A 22,944-nucleotide genomic window follows, 5' to 3' on the forward strand; every position below is an offset into this window, starting at 1 on the left:
GAAATGGGGTCACATGAGGGGTATTTATACTGCCCTGGCATTCTAGGGGCCATAAGCGTGAGAAGAAGTCTGGAATATAAATGTCTAAAAAATTTTACGCATTTGGATTCCGTGAGGGGTATGGTGAGTTCATGTGAGATTTTATTTTTTGACACAAGTTAGTGGAATATGAGACTTTGTAAGAAAAAATAATAATTTCCGCTAACTTGTGACAAAAAATGTCTGAATGGAGCCTTACAGGGGGGTGATCAATGACAGGGGGGGTGATCAATGACAGGGGGGGTGATCAATGACAGGGGGGTGATCAATGGACAGGGGGGTGATCAATGACAGGGGGGGTGATCAATGACAGGGGGGGTGATCAATGACAGGGGGGTGATCAATGACAGGGGGGTGATCAATGACAGGGGGTGATCAATGACAGGGGGGTGATCAGAGAGTCTATATGGGGTGATCACCCCCCTGTCATTGATCACCCCCCTGTAAGGCTCCATTCAGATGTCCGTATGTGTTTGCGGATCCTATCCGTGGATCCGTAAAATCATACGGACATCTGAATGCAGCCTGACAGGGGGGGGTGATCAATGACAGGGGGGGTGATCAGGAGTCTATATGGGTGATCACCCCCCTGTAAGGCTCCATTCAGACGTCCGTATGCGTTTTGCGGATCCGATCATCTATCAGTGGATCCGTAAAAATCATGCGGACTTCTGAATGGAGCTTTACAGGGGGGTGATCAATGACAGGGTTGTAATCAATGACAGGGGGGTGATAGGGAGTCTATATGGGGTGATCACCACAGTCATTGATCACGCCCCTGTAAGGCTCCATTCAGACGTCCGTATGCGTTTTGCGGATCCGATCCATCTATCAGGTGGATCCGTAAAAATCATGCGGACATCTGAATGGAGCTTTACAGGGGGGTGATCAATGACAGGGGTGTAATCAATGACAGGGGGGTGATCAGGGAGTCTATATGGGGTGATAACCACAGTCATTGATCACGCCCCTGTAAGGCTTATTCAGACGTCCGTATGTGTTTTGCGGATCCGATCCATCTATCAGTGGATCCGTAAAATCATGCGGACATCTGAATGGAGCTTTACAGGGGGTTGATCAATGACAGGGGGTAATCAATGACAGGGGGGTGATCAGGGAGTCTATATGGGGTGATCAGGGGCTAATAAGGGTTAATAAGTGACGGGGGGGGGTGTAGTGTAGTGTAGTGGTGCTTGGTGCAACATATTACTGAGCTACCTGTGTCCTCTGGTGGTCGATCCAAACAAAGGGGACCACCAGAGGACCAGGTAGCAGGTATATTAGACGCTGTTATCAAAACAGCGTCTAATATACCTGTTAGGGGTTAAAAAATCACATCTCCAGCCTGCCAGCGAACGATCGCCGCTGGCAGGCTGGAGATCCACTCTCTTACCTTCCGTTCCTGTGAACTGCGCGCGCCTGTGTGCGCGCGTTCACAAGGTAATCTCGGCTCGCGCGAGATGACGCATATATGCGTGACTCTGCGCAGGGCTGCCACCTCCGGAACGCGAATCTGCGTTAGGCGGTCCGGAGGTGGTTAAAGGGGTATTCTAGGGTTGTACCATCTATGGCCTATCCACAGGATAGACCATCCACAGCTGATCGGCGGAGGTCCAGCCCTGGAACTACACGGCTCCGTCCCCTGTGAAGTCTTATTCCTTCTGGGAATGGATGAATACATTGATAACTGGGCGTTATCATTGCTCTAGTCCGTAGGATGTGTCCTTACACGGTCTGATACCGTTCCAGATGATTGGACACTGTCAGACTGTGCAGGACACACCATTTTGACAAGGAGAATGGTAACACCCAGTAGTCAATTTATTCACACTACCCCTTAGGCTACATGCACACGAACAATGTTTGTTTCCGTGTCCGTTACGTTTTTTTTGCGGATAGGAGGTGGACCCATTCATTTCAATGGGTCCGCCAAAAAATGCGGACAGCACACCGTGTGCTGTCCGCATCCGTATGTCCGTTTCGCAAAAAAAATAGAACATGTCCTATTCTTGTCCGTCTTAGGCATTGTTACAATTGATCCGCAAAAAAAAAAAAAGAATGGCATACGCATGTGACATCTGTCACTTTATGTGGTGATAAATTTAAAACGCTTTTACTTAGGCCTCTTTCACACTTGCGTTGTTGGGATCCGGCGTGCACTTCCGTTGCCGGAGGTGCCCGCCGGATCCGGAAAAAACGCAAGTGTACTGAAAGCATTTGAAGACGGAGCCGTCTTCAAAATGCTTTCAGTGTTACTATGGCACCCAGGACGCTATTAAAGTCCTGGTTGCCATATAGTAGGAGCGGGGGAGCGGTATACTTACAGTCCGTGCGGCTCCCGGGGCGCTCCAGAATGACGTTAGAGCGCCCCATGCACATGGATGACGTGTCATGTGATCACGTGATCCAGCGCTTGGGGGCGCCCTGACGTCACTCTGGAGCGCCCAGGAAGCCGCACGGACGGTAATTATGCTGCTCCCCGCTACACTTTACCATGGATGCCAGGACTTTAGCGTCCGGCAGCCATGGTAACCACTCTAAAAAAGCTAAATGTCGGGTCCGGCAATGGCCGAAACGACGTTTAGCTTAAGGCCGGATCCGGATCAATCCCTTTCAATGGGCATTAATTCCGGATCCGGCCTTGCGGCAAGTGTTCAGGATTTTTGGCCGGAGCAAAAAGCGCAGCATGCTGCAGTATTTTCTCCGGCCAAAAAACGTTCCGGTCCGGAACTGAAGACATCCTGATGCATCCTGAACGGATTTCACTCCATTCAGAATGCATTAGGATAAAACTGATCAGGATTCTTCCGGCATAGAGCCCCGACGACGGAACTCTATGCCGGAAGAAAAGAACGCAAGTGTGAAAGGGCCTACTCCAGGCCATTCTGAGATTGTTTTCTCATCACATATTGTACTTCATGAAAACTGAGTCAAAAAAATTTCATTTTTATTTATTAAAAAATACCAAATTTACCAAAAATTTGGAAATTAGCTAATTTCTATTTATCTACTTTTATAATAGATAGTAATAACTCCAAAAATTGTTATTACTTTACATTCCCCATTTGTCTACTTCATATTTGGATCACTTTGTGAATGCTATTTTATTTTTGGGGACGTTACAAGGCTTAGAAATTTAAAAGCAAATCTTGAAATTTTTCAGAAAATTTCCCAAACCCACTTTTTAAGGACCAATTCAGGTCTGAAGTCACTTTGTGAGGCTTACATAATATAAACCACCCAAAATGACCCCAATTTTAGAAACTACACCTCTCAAGGTATTCAAAACTGATATTACTAACTTTGTTAACCCTTTATCTACCCTTTATCACTTACGTCAGCAGTGGTGTCACCCGGATCTGCCTTACAGGACACAACCCTATTGAGAACAGGGAGGCGCACTTTACCGGACCTTCCTTCTCCGTCATTGTGCTCGGATAGGATATCATTTAGGTTTCTGACATTGTAACGTTTCTGATCCCGCGCTCTCCGTTTTTCCAGCTATGCACCTGCTCACATTCCCATGCACAATCTTCTACACATTCTAGACACAATGTTAATTATTCGAGTTCTCTTCTTGTGCCGTTTGCTTCTGTTGCCATGGTAACTCTGATCTGTTTTACCTCACTTTCACTGCATGATGCCCAGCCAATCATAAACCTGGAATCTGCGTCTGGTCCTGCGATCATGTAAATCGTTGGCAATCTGCGAGAATGTATGTTTTTGTTCTAGATGAGAAACAATTGTGGATTTTATACCAGATTTGGCGGATTCCTTTGTGAGGCCTCAACAGTCCGAATCACTTACAGTATTTTACTGTGCTAGGACCCATATGTCTGCCTGTCCAAACAGAAGATTAGTGTAATGCAGGGCCGTCTTTAACACAGGGCAAAAGGGACAGCTGCCCTGGGCCTAGTCGCTCCTGGGGGGCCCAAGGCAGCTGCCTCTTGAAGCCCCGCTGGCCACTGGTGACGTGGGGGGGTGGCGCAGGGCACAGGGAGATGAGCACTTCCATTGTGGAAGCGTTTCATCTCCATAGTCATCTGTATCGCCGTCCTCAGAACAGCAATAAAGATGGAAGTGCTGCGGCGGGGCAGGGGAGGGAGAGGTGTCTCCCTTTCCCGTTCCTCTGATAGGCTGCAGGCACTAGGCCTGCAGCCTATCAGAGGCCGATGCAGGCGGCGCGATGACGTCATCGGGCTGCCTGAGCAGTACAGCGCGGGACACAGGCCGGAAGAGGCCTGGCATCGCATCGCTGTCAGCCTTATGAAGGTAAGTATAAGTGTTCTTTTTTTATATGGTACTACTACTGACACATGATTGGGGGGGCATCTAAGGGGGAACTTGCTACTGGCACATGATTGGGGGGCATCTATGGGGGCACCTGTTACTGGCACATGAGTGGGGGGCACCTGTTACTGGCACATGATTGGGGGGCATCTATAGGGGCACTTGTTACTGGCACATGATTGGGGGGCATCTATGGGGCACTTGTTACTGGCACATGATTGGGGGGCATCTATGGGGGCACTTGTTACTGGCACATTATGGGGGCACATCTTACTGGCACATTATTGGGAGGCACTGTGGGGGCATCTATGGGGACACTTTTTACTGGCACATTATTGAGTGGCACTAAGGGGGCAGTTCTTACTGGTACATTATTGGGGGGCACTATGGGGGCATCTGCTGAGGCCACAAAGAAGGGGTATTTTATATGGGGGAAGGGGGAGAGGAACACTAAGGGGGCTTCTACTGAGGCCACAAAGAAGGAGTATTTTATATGGGGGGCTCTGTATAGGGGTTTTTTATACTGGGGCACATTATGGTGGGTGCTATGGGGAAGGGGAGAGAGGAGTACTATTGGCTCATCTATGGGGGGCACTAAGAAGGGGTATTTTATACTTGCAAACTATGGGGGACACTAAGGGCATCTACTGGGGCACTATATAGATGAAATTCGAAAAAATGAGAATATTGTGCAAAAGTTTATTTATTTCAGTAATGCAACTTAAAATTAGAATATTGTGAAAAGGTTCAATATTCTCAGCTCAAAGTGTCACACTCTAGTCAGCTAATTAATCCATACCCCCTGAGCAAAGGGTACCTGAGATTGTGACTTTGGGGTTTCATAAGCTGTAAGCCACATAACTCATCAATCTATAGCAAATAGAGGCTTGAAATATCTTGCTTTGCATGTAATGAGTCTATCTCACGTGTTAGTATCACATTTTAAGTTGCATTACTGAAATAAATGAACTTTGCACAATATTCTAATTTTTGGAGTTTCACCTGTATATGGGGCCTTTATACTGGTACATTATGGGGGGCACTAGGAAGAAGGGGGGAGAGGAGCACTATGGGGCATTTACTGGGGGCACTATATAGGGGTATTTTATACTGGCAATTTTGATGGGGCCACTATGGGGACATTAGCTCAACTGGGAGCATTAAAAGAGGGTATTTTTTGCACTGGCACATTATAAGGAGAATTAGTACTACTGGGGGCATTATGGTGGGCTTTATTACTGCTGGGGGTCTATGGGAAACATGATTACTAGTATGGGCACTATGAGAGCATTGTTACTTTTGGGGCACAGTAGGGACATGTTGGGGGCACTGTAGGAGCACTATTACTACCATGTGTGCTCTAGCAGAGAAATATTCCTATTGGTGGGACTTTTGGGAGCACTATTACTGTGGGGGCTTTTGGGGGACGTTATGTTTACACTATTGGTGTCAGGGGCACTATTTTCTGGGTGCAGTTATTTTAGGGCACTGTGTGGCAATAATTATTGAAGGGCACTATCTGCATGGTACTAGTATTATCAGGGGGTTTAACTATTTCTGCAGTATAGTATTGGGGGGCACAGTATTGGGGGTGGTAGGATGATTTGTCCAGAAGATGGGAGGATGATGGAAAAGTAGTAAACTAAGATTTTGTTTGTCAAACTGCAGAGACGAGAAATGACTGAAAAATGGTGGTCTGGTCTGAAGGTCTGAAAGGAGAAGATGAGGAAAGAGAACATCTACATCAAAGAGACGTCACTGGATGTAAGTGGTATGTGGCGCTGTATTACCCTGTATGCAGGGGTTAGTAGTACAGTACTATCTGCACATTGTAAAAAAAGAAAAAGTAATCTGCAAAATACTATAGATTTGTGTCAGAAGTTGTGCTTTTTTAATTTTTAGAATAATGATACAGCCATTTTATTTGATACTTTTGTGCTGATTCTTTTTTTTTCCCTCTATATTAAGGGACACTATAGTCACCAGAACCACAACAGCTAAATGTAGTAGTTCTGGTGGCTATAGCATGACTTTAATGTAAACACTGACTTTTCAAGGAACACCTCTAGTGGCCACTCATCATTATTAAAGTTTACTACTCTACGAGATGTGGTGGAGGGCGTGATTGCATGCTAGGGTGTGGGAAGGCGGGATCCAGGGGGCCCAATTAAATTCTTGCCCAGGGTCCAATCAATATTAAAGACGGCCCTGGAGTAATGCCACGATTTGCAGAGATAAGACACAACGAGGGTCATTTATTATGACCCCCACCCCATGCCAGAAACTGGTGTAAAGAAAATTGCAAGTCCGCGGTTTGCAACTTTTTGATTGCCGCTGCTCCCAAATTTAGATGCATTTGGCTTTTGTGCGTTGTCCATGGTACTTTCTGAAAAAGGGGAGTGAGGAGGTCGGGGTAGTGTGAGCCCCAAAACATTCATTATCATTTATGCCAGTTTACTACAAGGACCTAGCGTGGTCAGTCTAGGCGCACAGACTGCCGGAGGATGTGCCTAATTTCCGACAAGGCCTGCGCCTTCTCATGAATTAAGCGCATCCTCAGGGCTCATGCACATGATCGTATTTTCTTTCCGTATCCGTTCTGTTTTTTTTTTGCAGCCCGTATGTGGAACCATTCACTTTAATGGGTCTGCAAAAAAAAAAGGAAATTACTCTGTGTGCATTCCATATCCGTATGTCTGCAAGTCCGTTCTGCAAAAAAATAGAACATGTTCTATTCTTGTCCGTTTTGCGGACAAGGACAAGCATTGTTACAATGGATCCGCAATAAAAACGCAGGCAACACGGATGTCATCCATTTTTTTTTTGCGGACCGCAAAATACAAACGGTCATGTGTATGAGCCCTCAGGTGGAGCAAAGGATATCAAAGACACCTGCGTAAAATGATGATCTTTGATAAATGTCCCCCAATATATATCAGACCTCAACTAACTTCAGGCTCATGCACACGGATCCGTAAAAATACGGATGACATGACGTGTGACATCCGTATTGCATCCATTTTTTTTGCTGATCCGTTTTTTGCGGACTGCAAAATACATACAGTCGTGTGCATAAGCCCTCAGGTGGAGCAAAGGATATCAAAGACACCTGCGTAAAATGATGATCTTTGATAAATGTCCCCCAATTTATATATCAGACCTCTCCTAACTTCAGGCTCATGCACACGGATCCGTAAAAAATATGGATGACATCACGTGTGACATTCGTATTGCATCCGGGGTTTTTTTGCGGATCCATTGTAACAATGCCTGTCCTTGTCCGCAAAATGAATAAGAATAGGACATGTTCTATTTTGGGTGGAACAGACATGTAAAATACGGAGCGGAAACGGGAAAAAAAAATACATTCGTGTGCATGAGCCCCTATCTATCCTATCTTTTTTCCAGAATGGACATACGGATCTGTACCCCATTCTTGCACAACCCCTTTAAGGAGGCTTTGTGGGACTGGGTCCTGAAAGACCCCTTTTAATCACTTTTTAAGTTCCTCACTTTTTTAACGCCGATGAAGGTTATAAGCGATTAGACGGTAGTGTATATTACATGTAATTCCTTATAAATCTGACTCGTGTTGCAAACTATTATACACCAGAGTGTCATTCATGCTGTTTTGGTAAATCTTTATATTTGATATGTAATATTTTTGCCCTCATACAGCCGTCAAGCATCATTCGGCCATCAAACACCACACTGAATAAAGACAACGGGACACATGCATAGAGATGAACATTTTACCAGTCTTCGGTTGAAATGCTTTTATATATCAGCCTGACACGTCCACGTTACAGAGGGAGCAAAAAACGTGGGATCTGGCAGACGTACCGGCAGCACAGTATGTCTCCCAGGCAGAAGGTTTGCATTGCAGGTCCCACTGCCTAAGATCAAGGTAAGCCGCTGGTTCCTGGAAATATAGCTATCTATATATGTATATATATTTATTCACCTTATTATAAGGTACATAGAAATCTCTCTGGGAATATAAACAGCCACAAAATATATAGAACATCTGCTTTCACTTTTTTACAATTTTATACAAAAAAAAAGCGTGTATTAAAACAGCCGCCATTTTTTGGAAAATATCCCCACAAAAGCAGCAGTTCCCCCTCCGTGATTCTGAACATTTAGTGCGCACATGAAAGCAGTGAGCAAATATGATCCGTACCCTGTAGTCGCGTGGGGAGTAGAGAGGTACGCAGTGCCATTATACAATGCGGCATGTTCATTATCCGCAGTCCTGACACCACTATAAAGTGCATCACATCAGTTCCCAGCCATGTAACAGCACCAGCAGATAAAAGGGCAGGAATGGAGTGGGAAATGCTGCCCCCTTCATATCCCATACTGTTCTACCCCCTTTGTACATAGTTACATGCGTGCAATGCCCTTCACTGATATCGCTAAATATTCCCTGACTATATAGAGCATGTGTACTTCAGTATCACAGGTACATAAACATTCCACCTGCCACATCTAGAAGTGCTAGCGGATAGGAACAGTAGTCAAGATATCTGTGCAAGCACACTTAAAGCAGGTGTACAGTCATTGCTCCATGCACAGATTTCCTTAGGACACTATATTAAAAACACAATGGTAAATCTGAAAATCAATCTAACGTTTGTAGCTTTTCACCCTCAGGCTTCGATAGATTAGACACAGCAATGAACCCAGTGTAAGGCCTAGTTCACACGAACGTATGGCTTTTATAGTTTTTTGCGGTCCGTTTTTCACGGATCCGTTGTTCCGTTTTTGAGTTCCGTTGTGTTTCCGTTCTGTTTTTCCGTTCCGTTTTTCAGTATGGCATATACAGTATACAGTAATTACATATAAAAAATTGGGCTGGGCATAACATTTTCAATAGATGCTTCCGCAAAAACGGAACGGATACGGAAGACATACGGATTCATTTCCGTATGTGTTCCGTTTTTTTTTGCGGAAACATTGACTTGAATGGAGCCACGGAACGTGATTTGCGGGCAATAATAGGACATGTTCTATCTTTCAACGGAACGGAAAAACGGAAACGGAATGCTTACGGAACACATTCCGTTTTTATTGCGGAACCGTTGAAATTAATGGTTCCGTATACGGACCGTATACGGAACACAAAAAAACGGCCCGTACACTTGCAAAAAAAAACCGTTCGTGTGAACTAGGCCTAAACCTGAAAAGAAGAGGGAGGAGAGAGCAGAAGCTATGCATTTCTAGGAAACCGAGGTGAGTGTGTAACTGGCTTCATAGCTGCCGAACAGTGGGTACATCTATGTACACAGTTGGGGGCATTTTTTTATGGTTGCATTTACTCATTTTGGGCTAAAAATCTTTTTTTTCAATTGGATTTTATTAAAAATGTTCAGCTGTTTCTGAGATACAGGAGTTAAAAAAATCAGTCTGCAAACTGTGATTGTTTTCTTTAAATCTCATCTGATGGCTCGCGTACAGTTGTTATCGCTGAGCACCTGACCTCATAAACACTTATTTAAGCTGTATTCTTATCAATTTGATAATGAGCGTTTATGAGGATAGGAGATTAAAGATAAGAGCTCGAAAGTGAGCTGTCAGCTGACGGGATCCAAAGAAAACAGACTGACAGCTTGCAAACAGACTAACTTTTTAAACCCCTGTATCTCAGGAACGACTGAACATTTTTAAAAAGACCATTGAAGAAAAATATTTTTAGGCCAAAATTAGTAAAATTAAATCAGAAAAAATGCCCCATTACATAGACGTTAAGTTGTTTTTTTGTTTTTTTTTAAAAATGGAAGTATAGGATTCCAGTTCTGTTACAATGGACGTGCATATACTTGTGTATGCGCTGTCTTGGTGTATCACTTACCCCTCAGTATGTGTGTATATATATATATATATATTGTATAGAATAATGTTTTCTGTATAGAAAACTATAGTTGACTACACTTTCTATACAGACCTATCCTGTTAAAAATACATATGCCGCACACAATTTTTTAACATGGAGTTCTATGGGAAATGTATACCAAGCTTTCCGGTGGACGTACACATCAGGCAGTACCCCCAATATAAATGTCAGAAGTGCCTTTGCAAAATACTCAGCGTAGTCCGCAGCAGAAACCGTTGCGGTGTTTATAGCGTTTTTTCAGTTTAGAAGCCTTGGACCTGCTCACGGTTTACCGCTGTTGAATGGAGCTAAACCGCGAAAGGGCACCCGCCGCAGCTTCAAGCGACATCTGTCCAGACACCACACCAAGAAAGAACATGTCCTTTCTTGTCACGGTCGAGGCTTTAAACCACCGGCCACACCAATGGCAGCACGGCTTCTCATGTGTGTTACATGTGAACCGTGCGGCAAGTTCAACTCCCTATACATTGAAAGGCTGAGATCCGCTGGATTTCTCTACGTGATTTGAAAATCCTCAGTCTGCTCAATCTCCCAAGTGAAATTATTCCTCTCCATGGGATGCAGTTTTCAGAACCCCATCCACATGGATGGTACTGTAAACTGCTGCAGATTTGCTGAACCTGCAGCTGAAATCCACAAGCAAATATGCCACCTCAGATCTCACCGGGAGAAGAATGATAACCAGGTAAGTGCTGAAGTTATAGAAAGTGGCAGTATCCATAGATATAAAGAGCAAGGTAGAACTGAATAAAGTGCGTACGTCTAAATAACAGTTCCATCAAGTGGGAGAGTTCCAATAGTAAAGGTAATCTACCTGCAAGCCAAACTCTCATGACATCCAAGTCAGCCCATCAATGACAACAGGCTTCATGACGGCCAGCTGCCAGTTTATAGTCTTTACAGACTTATCCATTTCTTACAGACCTACAAGGATATTATCGGATCTCGCGTTTGAAAATACGTTAGGCAGTGGTCACCGAACCTCCATCATGTATCCATTTTTTAACATCAAAAATAGCGTCATCTGCAGCGATATTCTTGTTGTGACAGATCCAGCTTAGCATTCTTGGTCCCTTATTAAGAACAGAAGCATGAGCCTAATGTAAGCAGAGCCTTAAGGGATTGCTAGTTGTGCGATTTTCTGTGCGAATTAGGAAAACCTATAAAGATAGGTGGACATTCTGGAGTAGTCTTACCGGTCAGAGTGCTAATCTACTTTCAATTTATTGAAAATCTTATTATGGACATATAGGGTCATTTCTTATTAGGAAAAATGGAACAGCGTGCTAGAAAAGCTGTTTGCACCTTCCTTTCCTTCATCTGTGCAGCAATATGCCGTGTTGTTGCAGGGCTTACATACATGAGCTCAAGATGGTGGAATGATCTCTCAGGATGGAGCTAGTCAGACCAGCAGAAAGCGATCCCACACAGAATGAGTAGGGGTCCTGTGGTCCAGGTCTGCTGCCTGGCCCTTGCCTATTCGTACAAAATTCATACAGTATAATCTGACTCACAAGATAAAAATGTAGTGAAGCAAGGGTATTTTCACCTCCATTCCCCCTCATAACGATGGGGGAGAACACAAGTCATGGGTGGGTCTTCCTAAGCCCTAAAGCGTTATGGTATGGATATCCTGCATCCATGCGGACTACAATAAAGGCGCATATTCTACATTTTTCCAACCAGCACCTGGATCTGAATACTTGTGTATTTGCTACTGAGCTATTCAATAAAATATATCTGTATACCGCCACCTGCTGTTGGTTTTTTTCCTTTTCTCTCTGTCCACTTCACTGAGGTGGTCACACGTGCTCAGTTCCTTCCTTCAACTGCCACCAGCTGTAAATACTGTTGGAAGCTGTGACAGTTACAGGGAGAGAGCTGCAGCAGAAAGGACACACCTCCTGAGCTGTGATAGGGAGAGAGCTGCAGCAGAAAGGACACACCTCCTGAGCTGTGATAGGGAGAGAGCTGCAGCAGAAAGGACACACCTCCTGAGCGGTGATAGGAGAGAGCTGCAGCAGAAAGGACATACCTCCTGAGCTGTGATAGGGAGAGAGCTGCAGCAGAAAGGACATACCTCCTGAGCTGTGATAGGGAGAGAGCTGCAGCAGAATGGACACACCTCCTGAGCTGTGATAGGGAGAGAGCTGCAGCAGAAAGGACATGCCCACTGAGCTGTAATAGGAAGAGAGCTGCAGCAGAAAAGAAAAGCAGAGCAATTGGAGCAATGAATGGGGAGATCTCTGGATCCATGTGAGGTACAGGGCTGGTTCTGGCTTTGTTAGTAAGGTATTGTCATTGTACTATATAATGTCTGATTTTTATTTTACATTACTCAGGGAATAAGAATTAATATTTCCTTCAGTGCTTGATGATTTTCTCCATTCATAAAAGCACAGTAGGTGCTGTTCCCCTTTAAATGAGCCCATTGTCCCTAAAGCTTCTGACTGATTACGATTATTAAATTGCTCTTATACTTGCATTTAGCGCCTTACATATGCTTTACAGCACAGGCAATATTTTCAGCCTAGGGTGAAGTTTTTTTGCTTGTTTGGATTTTTTTTTATAATAGTATATTTTTCCATAGCAGCAAAAAGATCCTCAGAAAAAAAATGTTTCATTATTTTTTTTTTTTAAACCTGACTGTCATGCAAAGACATGCAGGAGAGAGAGGTGGGGTGGCTCACCCCCAAACCCTGCCCCCACCGACTCTTCTCAAAGTGACAAACACATGTCATTTTATAAAAGGAGAAGGCTGCAGCACAGGCAGGATTATCGGGGAAGGAGGGAGAACGAAAGCGAGTGGAGAAAAGCGTAAGTGACAAGGAGAATATAGGGAGAGAGGAGAAATTAGAAGAGTGAATTAGTGATGAGTAGCTGACACAATGAAAGTGATCAAGGTAGAGAATAGAGCAAAGTGTGGTCCTATGGGAATGTAAAAGCCTCCTATGAAAGAGGGAAGTCAGGTGTCCCTATCATACCCCTTACAGAGAGGGTGCCACAGCCTAGATTAGCCCTATCTCTCCTTCCCATGGTCAGGGGCTCTTAAGCCCCGATGCAAAATCTGTATCTGCATGAACAATTTATCACAGCGAGGGGCCCTCAGCACAACCCTATAGCTATTTCCCTGTCCACCCCGGCCTCATTGGTGGTGCACCCCTGTGGTCAGGGCTGTCCAACTGTTAAAGGGGTTTTCGAGAGGTCGATATTGATGGCCCATCCTTAGTATAGGTCATGAGTATCTGATCGTGGGAGGTCCAACTCCCGACAGCTGTGTGATGAGTCTGTGGTGCTCCTGTCAAACTCCCCGTCTTCTTTCTAGGCCACTGACCTTGACCTAGGAGCAGCTCAGTCCTATTCAAGTGTTGGGCCTGAGCTGCCATACCATGCACAGCCACCATTACAATGTACGGCGCTGTGCTTGGTAAGGTGCGAGCAGGCCGGGGCGCTGGGGCCTCTCCAACAGCTGATCGGCAGGGGTGTCAGGAATCGTAGCTCCACCAATCGGATATTGATGATAGGCCATCAATATTGAACTCAGCGGGTTTTGCGGGAAAGGCCACATTCATGATTTTTTTTGATCGGACAGGAGCTTCTTAAATACGATTGATCTGACACCGGACCAGTAAAACGTTACAAATGTTCCTCAACTGTTGGGTAAGCAACACTCTTTGGTTAAAAAAATTAAATAAAAAATCAACTTCAATTCTTTCATCCCTTAGCAACTGAGGACAATGAAACTTGGACTACTGATAGAAATCATATATTATCATGCACACGCGTATGCACACACTGACCTCAAGCTGTAGTTGTTTTTTTTTTTCCCCCGGTAATAAAATTGTGTGACAGACGTTGAAAAGAAACTGTGGTGGCAATGGGTGAAGGGGGGTGGGGGGAGGAATTGTACGAGATAGAGAGAAAAAGAAGCCGAGGGGGGGTGGAGAGGAAGAGAATGAGAAAAAAATCTTTAAAGGAGAGATGTGAAATGTGTCAGATATGATACTAAAAGGATGAGTACTGCAGGGTGAGTACGAAAAGAATGACAGACAGATAAAAAAAGGAATGAAGCCACGTGACGAGGACAGCAGGCACATGAGGATTAACATTTGGACATAGCAGCAGAATTTTTTTTTTTTTGCCATAGCAGCAAATAAGCGACCCTGCCTCGAACTAAGGATTAGTTTCTCCAAATCCTGTGTACCCTGAGACCCTTATGCTGCCAGATTCACATCAGTGAGGCTATACAAGTCAAAGAGGATAGGGAAGCAGGTATGCACGAGAGAGAGCAGAAGGGCTCTACAGATAGAGTAGACTTACAAAGGAAAGTCATTCTCTGCAGATTTATCAAGGTGGGGCAAAGAGGTCTTCAGGAGTGTGATGGTTTAATGCTCTGATAATTGGACCTTGAAGGAGTAACAATGCAATGTTCAGTGATGCTTTGGTGAGGCTTTCCTTAAACCAGTCATAATAACCAGTACTGTATATTGAATAATAGTCTGCAGAGCATTTAATGATGAGGACACTGAATCAAGCATTCTCCTTCAGGGAAAGTCACCTGGGTGAGAAGTCAAGCGCATGTGGTTACCACTGGTACCACAGATGGCGAGCAGACCGCTTTATCCCCTCCTTTCTTGTCTTTCTGTTTGAGGTGAATCTTGGCATGTCTCTTCCTCTCATCACTGCGTGCAAACTTGCGTCCACAGAAGTCACAAGCGAAGGGCTTCTCCCCTGTATGTGTGCGGATATGGGTTGTTAGGTGGTCAGAACGGCTGAAGCTCCTCATGCAGATACGACACTGGAAGGGCTTGTGGCCCGTATGGATCCGAAGATGGCGGGTCAGCTCATCAGAGCGTGAGAAACGCCTATCGCATCCTTCAGCAGGACAAGCATGAGGTCTCTCATGTAATGGGGTCTTGCTAGGGCGGTTGGGGTATTTTCTTGGCCGGATAGGCTTGAGGGTAAGCGGAGGTTGATGGTTCATACCTCCAAAGCTTGGCAAGACTTGTTTTTCCTTGAAAGCTTTGATGGTTTCCAATGGAGTGATGGGTGGTGGGTTGACACGCATTGCTTCCATGTTTTGGAAAGGTTTTTGGTCCACTGTGGGTATCTCTGTGTTGTGGTGAAACAAGTTGTAGTCTGGTATCATTGGGAATACATTAGAGTCTAAACTTTGCTTAGTCGATGGGTACTCCTGTGAGGAGTATGGGGTCATGCCACCTCCTTGAAAACCCACTTGATCATGGTACAGATCCCCACAACTAGAATAAGGTGGAAGACTGTGGAACATAGACTCCACATCACTTTGTGCCTGACCCATAATGCCTCCACTGCTCCCACTACTTCCTCCTCCCCCTCCTCCACCACCAGTGGGGGCTTGAGAAGTTGGTACACCAAGGATACCAGCACTCATTAAGCTGATGATGTTTTCTTGGCACCAGTTAGAAGGGGAATCAAAAGAAAACTTTCCCAGATATGTGACAGTCTTGTTGCCTGGCTGGAATGTACTTGAGTACGAAAGATCCTGCGATGACTTGTCATTTGGTAAACCTAAATCCATCACGTTATCTGAAGAGAGAGAAAGAGAGAGTATAAGGGGTCAATGCAGTCTCAAAATATGACGTGATAAGCACACTATAGGTCAAAAGCGTAGGTATCACATAGACATCCACCACAGCCGCTTTGGGAGAGTAAGCTCTCAGTTCGGGTTGCCTTTTACCTTCTCCTTGGGCAGTATAAACCTGTGATGGTTCTGGAGGACTAACACACAATCGTCTCCTACAACTTGTATGCTACAGTAAATGAGAAAGGGAAAACAAAGGGTCCCTGTCGGGTGGCATCTACAGGCTCCTATTATGAGAGACCTCCTTTATGAGAAGCTTTTTTTTATTAACCAGACCAGGTTTCCTGTGGCAAATTTTCACTTCCACTTCTATGAGACATACTGGCCATCTTCATTCAGATGAGCAGCCCCCTAGAAGACCACGTTTCAATGCAATTTTGGGTGGTCGTACACTGAGGGGCTGAACAAAGGCTCTATGTACTGTTTTGTACATTGGGACACCAAAATGACCACCTTAGGACCCCACGTAATTATCTCAGCTCTGTCATATACAGTATATATATATTTGTAGACGGTAAGCATGCCCCCTGGCAGCGAGTTACAGAGTGTTAATATATCTCCATAGCACCAGAGAAAATGTGCGGGTATTCAGTGATAACACAGACAGGCAGCGTTACTAGTAAATGAATACAGTACGGTTCACTATGTAGCCGTGTGCTATGTATATCCATGTGGGGGAACCTGTATGAATACAATAATTGCCTCGGAAAATGTGACAAGATGGCATTTGTGCATATTCCTGAAAATATCCTTGTGTATTATATATAGGTGTGATATACAGTAGTGTCACCCAGTGGACTATTTAAGATGTGGCGGATGTGTCGCCATGTGTCAGCACTATGGATCTGCAGTGTCGCCATATGGTGCCTCTGTGCGACAGAATACCAGCATAATACAGAATGTACTAGAATATGCCTGGATTTTTGTCTCGTCTATTTTCAGGGGATGTGTGAGAGAAGGACCTCACTGCGACTCCTTGTTAAGTCAGAGGTGTAGTATGGGCCCACAGAACTCAACGGAGCCATAACATCAAACATCTTATATGAGCAGATAGCCGATACCTATGACACTGGCTGACCTGTTCCATGTGCACTTGGCAGCTGAAGGCATCTGTGTTGGTCCCATCTTCATATGTGTCCACATTGTGAGAAAAATGATGTTTTAATATATGCAAATGAGCCTTTAGGAGCAACGGGGGCATTACTGTTACACCTAGAGGCTCAGCTCTCTCTGCAAATGCTGCGCCTCTGCACTCTGATTGACAGGGCCAGGCACTGAAAATGTCATCATGTATGTCAATGAAAGTGGAGAGGGTGCAGCAGTTGCAGAGAGAGCAGAGCCTCTAGGACAGGGATCAGCAACCTTCGGCACTCCATCTGTTGTAAAACTACAACTCCCAGCATGATCTTTTAACTTCTGTGGGAGTTCAGAGAACAGCCAAGCAAGTGTGCATGATGGGAGATGTAGTTTCACAACACCTGGAGTGCTGGAGGTTGCTGACCCCTGCTCTAGGAGTAATAGCAACGCCCCCGTTGCTCCTAGAGGCTCATTTGCATATAATAAAACATCATGTTTCTCAGCAATGCTGGCACATATGAACATGGGACCAACACAGATTTCTTCAGCTGCCAAGTGCACATGTAACAGGTCAGCCAGTGTCATAGGGACAGATCTGCTGACAGATGCCCTTTAAGGCAGAATCAAGAACGATCACCCTATGTCAGTGATGGGCAAACTGCAGCTACAAATCCCATCATGCCCTGCTGTAGGCTGATAGCTGTAGGCAGACTGGGCATACTGGGAGTTGTAGTTTTACAACAGCTGGGGAGCCGCAGTTTGCCCATCCCTGCACTATGTGGTCATCTGTAGGCTGGCCTGGGGTTAGTATCCAGAAGAACACTGACGAACAATTGGTCTGGGTTCACATCTCTTATTTTATATACGGTTTTCACTTCATTTGCATGAAAAGAGGGAACGGATCCAAGACAGCGAAAAGCAGAAAGTATTAAGTTCTTCTTCTCTCTGCTTTGGGTTCCTTTCCAGCTTTTCCTAAAAAAAAACTAAAAATAAAATAATTGAAACCCAGCCTTAAAGGGGGTGTCTGCTTTGGATAACCCCTGTCCAGCACCTGATTGCAGGGGCCTTCCTTACACTAACTGAAGTCACCCATGGAATTCACACATAATGCAGATCTCTGATCCCTCGGGATGGTTGCATATAAGGACATATGGGTAGAGTGTCTGAGGTGGATGACCCTTGTAATGCAATCTGGGGGTACCTGTAAAAATCTAAATTAACATACCGCTACCCACACTCCTAACACATTGTCTTCCTATACAGTCCCAAAGATTGGTACAGCCATGTCCACTCCATGGGAGTCTATTCACGTGCAGATTTTGTCCCTGAATGTAGCACCCGCGGACCTAATTATAAGAAGCTCTATATTAAGAGATGGCGAGCGCGCTGCTCATTGAGCTTCACGTCCTCCCAGAGATCCCCGTATATATAGGTTTATACATTGTAATAGGTCAGGTTACACATAAAGATTTCTTCCCCAATCACATTGAGGTTCTGATATCCCCAGTTTCTTCCTATTCTTTGCATTCACAGAGGGGATTTGCTATAATGGGGAAGGTTTTACAGGCAAAGTCACCCACCTTCTAGGCCAAGAAAGCCCTGCCATTCTCTATAATGGGGTCTCCTATGTCGGATAAGTTCCCCACTGTTGGAAATACTAATTTTAGTTGTTATTACACAGGAGCGATAACTACTACTGGTAATATATTTTGGCCTAGATGTAGGAGTATGCACTTCTGGCTCTGGCCTTACAGGTACTGACTTTGACCCCTTTTACACGGTCATCCCCTCTCGTATTAGCATTTATTATCAGGACATTGGTTTACATACAGAGATATCCTCACAGCCCAGTACTATTTCCTATCAATGAGGTTTCCCATTCCGGTTGCCCTTTAAACGCTGTCATCTATACATGTCGGCTGACAGCTTTAGATTGCACATGGTGCCAGGGAGCGTGCCCCTGATCTTGATGATGTAGCTGTTGTACTGTATACAGGTGGTATTAGGTATGGTCTATCTACATGTAGATGATGGTGGGGTGTACAAACATACCAGTCACCCCTGTACTGACATCCCCTCCCTCTGGATAACCTGTACATGTGTTAGGAGAAGATTTCTCCAGACTGACCCCTTGTGCCACTGTAAAGTTTTCAAGGACATCTACATTTTAAGGAGTTAAACCTGGAAATTCCCCCTGCCCCCCCACACTACACCTACTCACCCACCATCCTGTGAGCTGTCTCCAGCTGCCCCCACGTGTCACCTCCCAAGTCAGTCGCCTGCCACCCCCACACACCGGGCTGGGAGCTCCCCCACCTCCGCAACCATATTTAAAGACTTCCTTCCCCCACAATGTGACGTTCTCTGTGTCTGAGCATGGGAACAGAGCATCTGGCTTTGTATGTGGGGGCACTCCGGTGATGGGTAACGCTCTGATCACAGGGCACACAACTGGGCAAACCTGCCCCCCTCACTAATGAGACCAAAACACTCACACCACACTTTACTGAGAGGCCCACAAGAGCTGTGACCCCAGATTAAGCACAGGGTGGTGGGGCAGTGCCCCTGTGTAATGAGGCAGTGCCCCCTGTGTGGTCGGGCAGTACCCCTGTGTGGTCGGTAGTGCCCCCTGTATGGTGAGGCAGTACCCCTGTGAGGTCAGGCAGTGCCCCCTATGTGGTGAGGCAGTACCCCTGTGTGGATGGGCTGTGACCCTGTGTGGTTGGGCACTGCCCCTGTCTGGTGGGGCAGTACCCCTGTGTGATGAGGCAGTACCCCTGTGTGGTCGGTAGTGTCCCCTGTGTGGTAAGGCGGTACCCCGTGTGGTCAGGCAGTACCCCGTGTGGTCGGGCACTGCTCCTGTGCAGTCAGGCAGTACCCCCTGTGTGGTAGGGCACTGCTCCTGTGTGGTTGGGCAGTACTCCTGTGTGGGCAGGCAGTGTGCCCCCTGTGTGGTTAGGCAGTACCCCTGTGTGGTCGGTAGTGCCCCCTGTGTGGTAGGGCAGTACCCCTGTGTGGTAGGGCAGTACCCCTGTGTGGTCGAGCAGTACCCCTGTGTGGTCGGTTGTGTGGTCAGGCAGTACCCCTGTATGGTCGGGCACTGCTCCTGTGCGGTCAGGCAGTACCCCCTGTGTGGTAGGGCACTGCTCCTGTGTGGTTGGGCAGTACCCCTGTGTGGTCGGTAGTGCCCCCTGTGTTGTAGGGCACTGCTCCTGTGTGGTTAGTCAGTACTCCTGTGTGGTCAGGTAGTACCCCTGTGTGGTCAGGCAGTACCCCTGTGTGGTCAGGCAGTACCCCTGTGTGGTCAGGCAGTACCCCTGTGTGGTTAGGCAGTACGCCTGTGTGGTTAGGCAGAACCCCTGTGTGGTCGGTTGTGTGGTCAGGCAGTACCCGTGTGTGGTCGGGCAGTACCCCTGTGTGGTCAGGCAGTACTCCTGTGTGGTCAGGCAGTACCCCTGTGTGGTTAGGCAGAACCCCTGTGTGGTAAGGCAGTACCCCTGTGTGGTCGGGCAGTACCCCTGTGTGGTCGGTTGTGTGGTCAGGCAGTACCCCTGTGTGGTTGGGCAGAACCCCTGTGTGGTCGGGTGTGTGGTCAGGCAGTACCCCTGTGTGGTTAGGCAGAACTCCTGTGTGGTAAGGCAGTACCCCTGTGTGGTCGGTTGTGTGGTCAGGCAGTACCCCTGTGTGGTTAGGCAGAACTCCTGTGTGGTAAGGCAGTACCCCTGTGTGGTCGGTTGTGTGGTCAGGCAGTACCCCTGTGTGGTCAGGCAGTACCCCTGTGTGGTTGGGCAGAACCCCTGTGTGGTAATGCAGTAATGCTTGGGTTGAATAGTGAAATAGTTACACCTACTGCTTACCCTGTATATGAGTGTGTGAACAGGTAACATGCGGCAGAGACATCATGTATCCACAACGTAACAGTCCTACACATACGTCCTAGCGGGCACCAAAACTTCTGCCTATGAGATTATTAGATACAGAAGTAGCTCGTCTGCTTAGATACAATGTCATATGCTTCTTATTAGATATATCACTAGCTGCTTTAGATACAGCAGAAGCAGTTCACTTACTTGTTCTTAGATACATTTTCATCTTTCTTATTTGATACATCATCAGTAGCTCACCTACTTATGCTTAGATACATTTTCATCTATTTCCTACTAGGTACATCACTAGCTGTTTTAGATACAGCAGTAGCTGATCTAAATAAATCACTAGCTCGACCAGTTGTGCTTAGATACATTATCTATTTCTGATTAGATACATCAGCTATCTCCTTAAAATACATCAGTAAGCTCAACTATGTGTGCTTAGATACATTTTCATCTATTTCTGATTAGATAGGTTACTATCTCCTTAAGATACAGCAGTAGCTCATCTACCTGTGCTTAGATACATCAGTAGGTCAACTACTTGCCCTGAGATACATTTTGATCTGTTTCCTATTAGGTACATCACTAGCTGATTTAGACACCTCGGTAGTTCATCTACCTGGACTTAGATACATCAGTAGCTCATCTATTTCTGCTTAGATACATTTTTTATCTGTTCCTTGTTAGGTACATCACTAACTGATTTAGATGCCTTAGTAGTTCATCTACCTGTGCTTAGATACATCAGTAGCTCATCTACTTGTGCTGAGAATACATTTTCATCAATTTCCTATTAGGTCCATCACTAGCCGATTTAGATACCTGGGTAGGTCAATCAGCCTGGACTTAGATACATAAATAGCTAATCTACTTCTGCTTAGATACATTTTCTACATCACTAGCCGATTTAGATACCTCGGTAGTTCATCTACCTGGACTTAGATACATCAGTAGCTCATCTACTTGTGCTGAGATACATATTAGGTCCATCATTAACTGCTTCACATCCACCAGTAGCTGATCTAGCTGTGCTTAGATACATTCTCCTCTGCACCCGATAGACGGTGCCCCCCATGCCCCCCACTCACCTGCAGACATGGCGGAGTAATGCTGCTCGCTGCCCCCACCAGGGTAGATGGCCAGGGCTCCGGTCAGGTCCTGCCCCTCCTCCGGGTACAGAGTCTCCGGTAGAAGAGATGTCATATTCACGGGGAGTTTCTCCAGCAGCTTCCCGGTCATAGGGAGAGAAGTGGTGCCCACCTGGGATCTGAGCTCTGCCTTATTATCAGCCCCCGACAGGAACGAGAGGGGGTCTAACTGTGCTCCATGGCGGAGATCTCAGAGGTCTCACAGGTGCCCCGTGCCCACAGCTGCCAGCCTCCTCCACCAAGCCCCTGGCAGAGGCATAGAAGGGGGGGGGGGGGGGGGGGGGGCTGGGAGACGGTGAATGGATAAAATCAGGATCTAAGACGCTACCCCATAAGATGGTGGAACAGGTCTCACCAGAAAGATGCACTAAGAAGGGGCAAGCAAGGTGTCTGGCATCTGGAGGAGGCGGGTAACAGGTGTCCTGAATGGATGATGAGGGCACCTACCCTGGAAAGTGGCCAGCGGGGTGTATTATGGTGGCATTTATGGGGTGTGGTTATTTGAGGTGCCCCCTAAGATCCGGTGTAGAAGTGGCAGCTGAGGGGTTAACTGACCTCCCCTCCTGGGAGATGCTCTAAGAATTATCTCTTCTGTCCTCTCTGAATCCCGATGCTCTGTCCGGGGACTCCGGCTGCTTTTTATCCCCGCCTGGGGAAGCTCCAGTGACGTAACTGTCCATATATGGACACACCGTGCTGTGACGTCACAATGGAACCTCCTCATAATGGAACTGTGAGAGAATGCAGGAAGCTGCTGCTCGCTGGATCCACGTTCCGTTCTACCTATAACCACATATATGTACTGTATATACTGTATGTTATACCTATAACCACATATATGTACTATATATACTGTATGTTATACCTATAACCACATATATGTACTATATATACTGTATATTATACCTATAACCACATATATGTATTGTATATACTGTATGTTATACCTATAACCACATATATGTACTGTATATACTGTATGTTATACCTATAACCACA

General features: G+C 45.9%; 1 protein-coding gene across 1 annotated transcript; it reads right to left on the minus strand.

Moving 5' to 3' along the window:
• Positions 1-14,161: 14,161 nt before the first annotated feature.
• EGR3 (early growth response 3) lies at positions 14,162-22,086 on the minus strand. The gene is made up of 2 exons (XM_040414794.1): positions 21,886-22,086; positions 14,162-15,793 (listed from the first exon to the last, which is right to left on the minus strand). The coding sequence occupies exons 1-2, from the start codon at positions 22,034-22,036 to the stop codon at positions 14,796-14,798; spliced, it is 1,149 nt and encodes a 382-aa protein (XP_040270728.1). The 5' UTR covers positions 22,037-22,086; the 3' UTR covers positions 14,162-14,795.
• Between the last annotated feature and the right edge of the window lie 858 nt (positions 22,087-22,944).

Source organism: Bufo bufo, chromosome 1 (genome assembly GCF_905171765.1).
Source record: "Bufo bufo chromosome 1, aBufBuf1.1, whole genome shotgun sequence".
NCBI lineage: Eukaryota > Metazoa > Chordata > Amphibia > Anura > Bufonidae > Bufo > Bufo bufo.

What these genes read in the sequence shown, in the direction of transcription:
- EGR3 (XM_040414794.1), bottom strand. Translation starts at nt 22,036, where the DNA reads ATGACCGGGAAGCTGCTGGAGAAACTCCCCGTGAATATGACATCTCTT. An exon ending in TTACTCCGCCATGTCTGCAG is followed by an intron (nt 15,794 to 21,885) that starts GTGAGTGGGGGG and finishes CTCTCTCTTCAG; the next exon opens with ATAACGTGATGGATTTAGGT.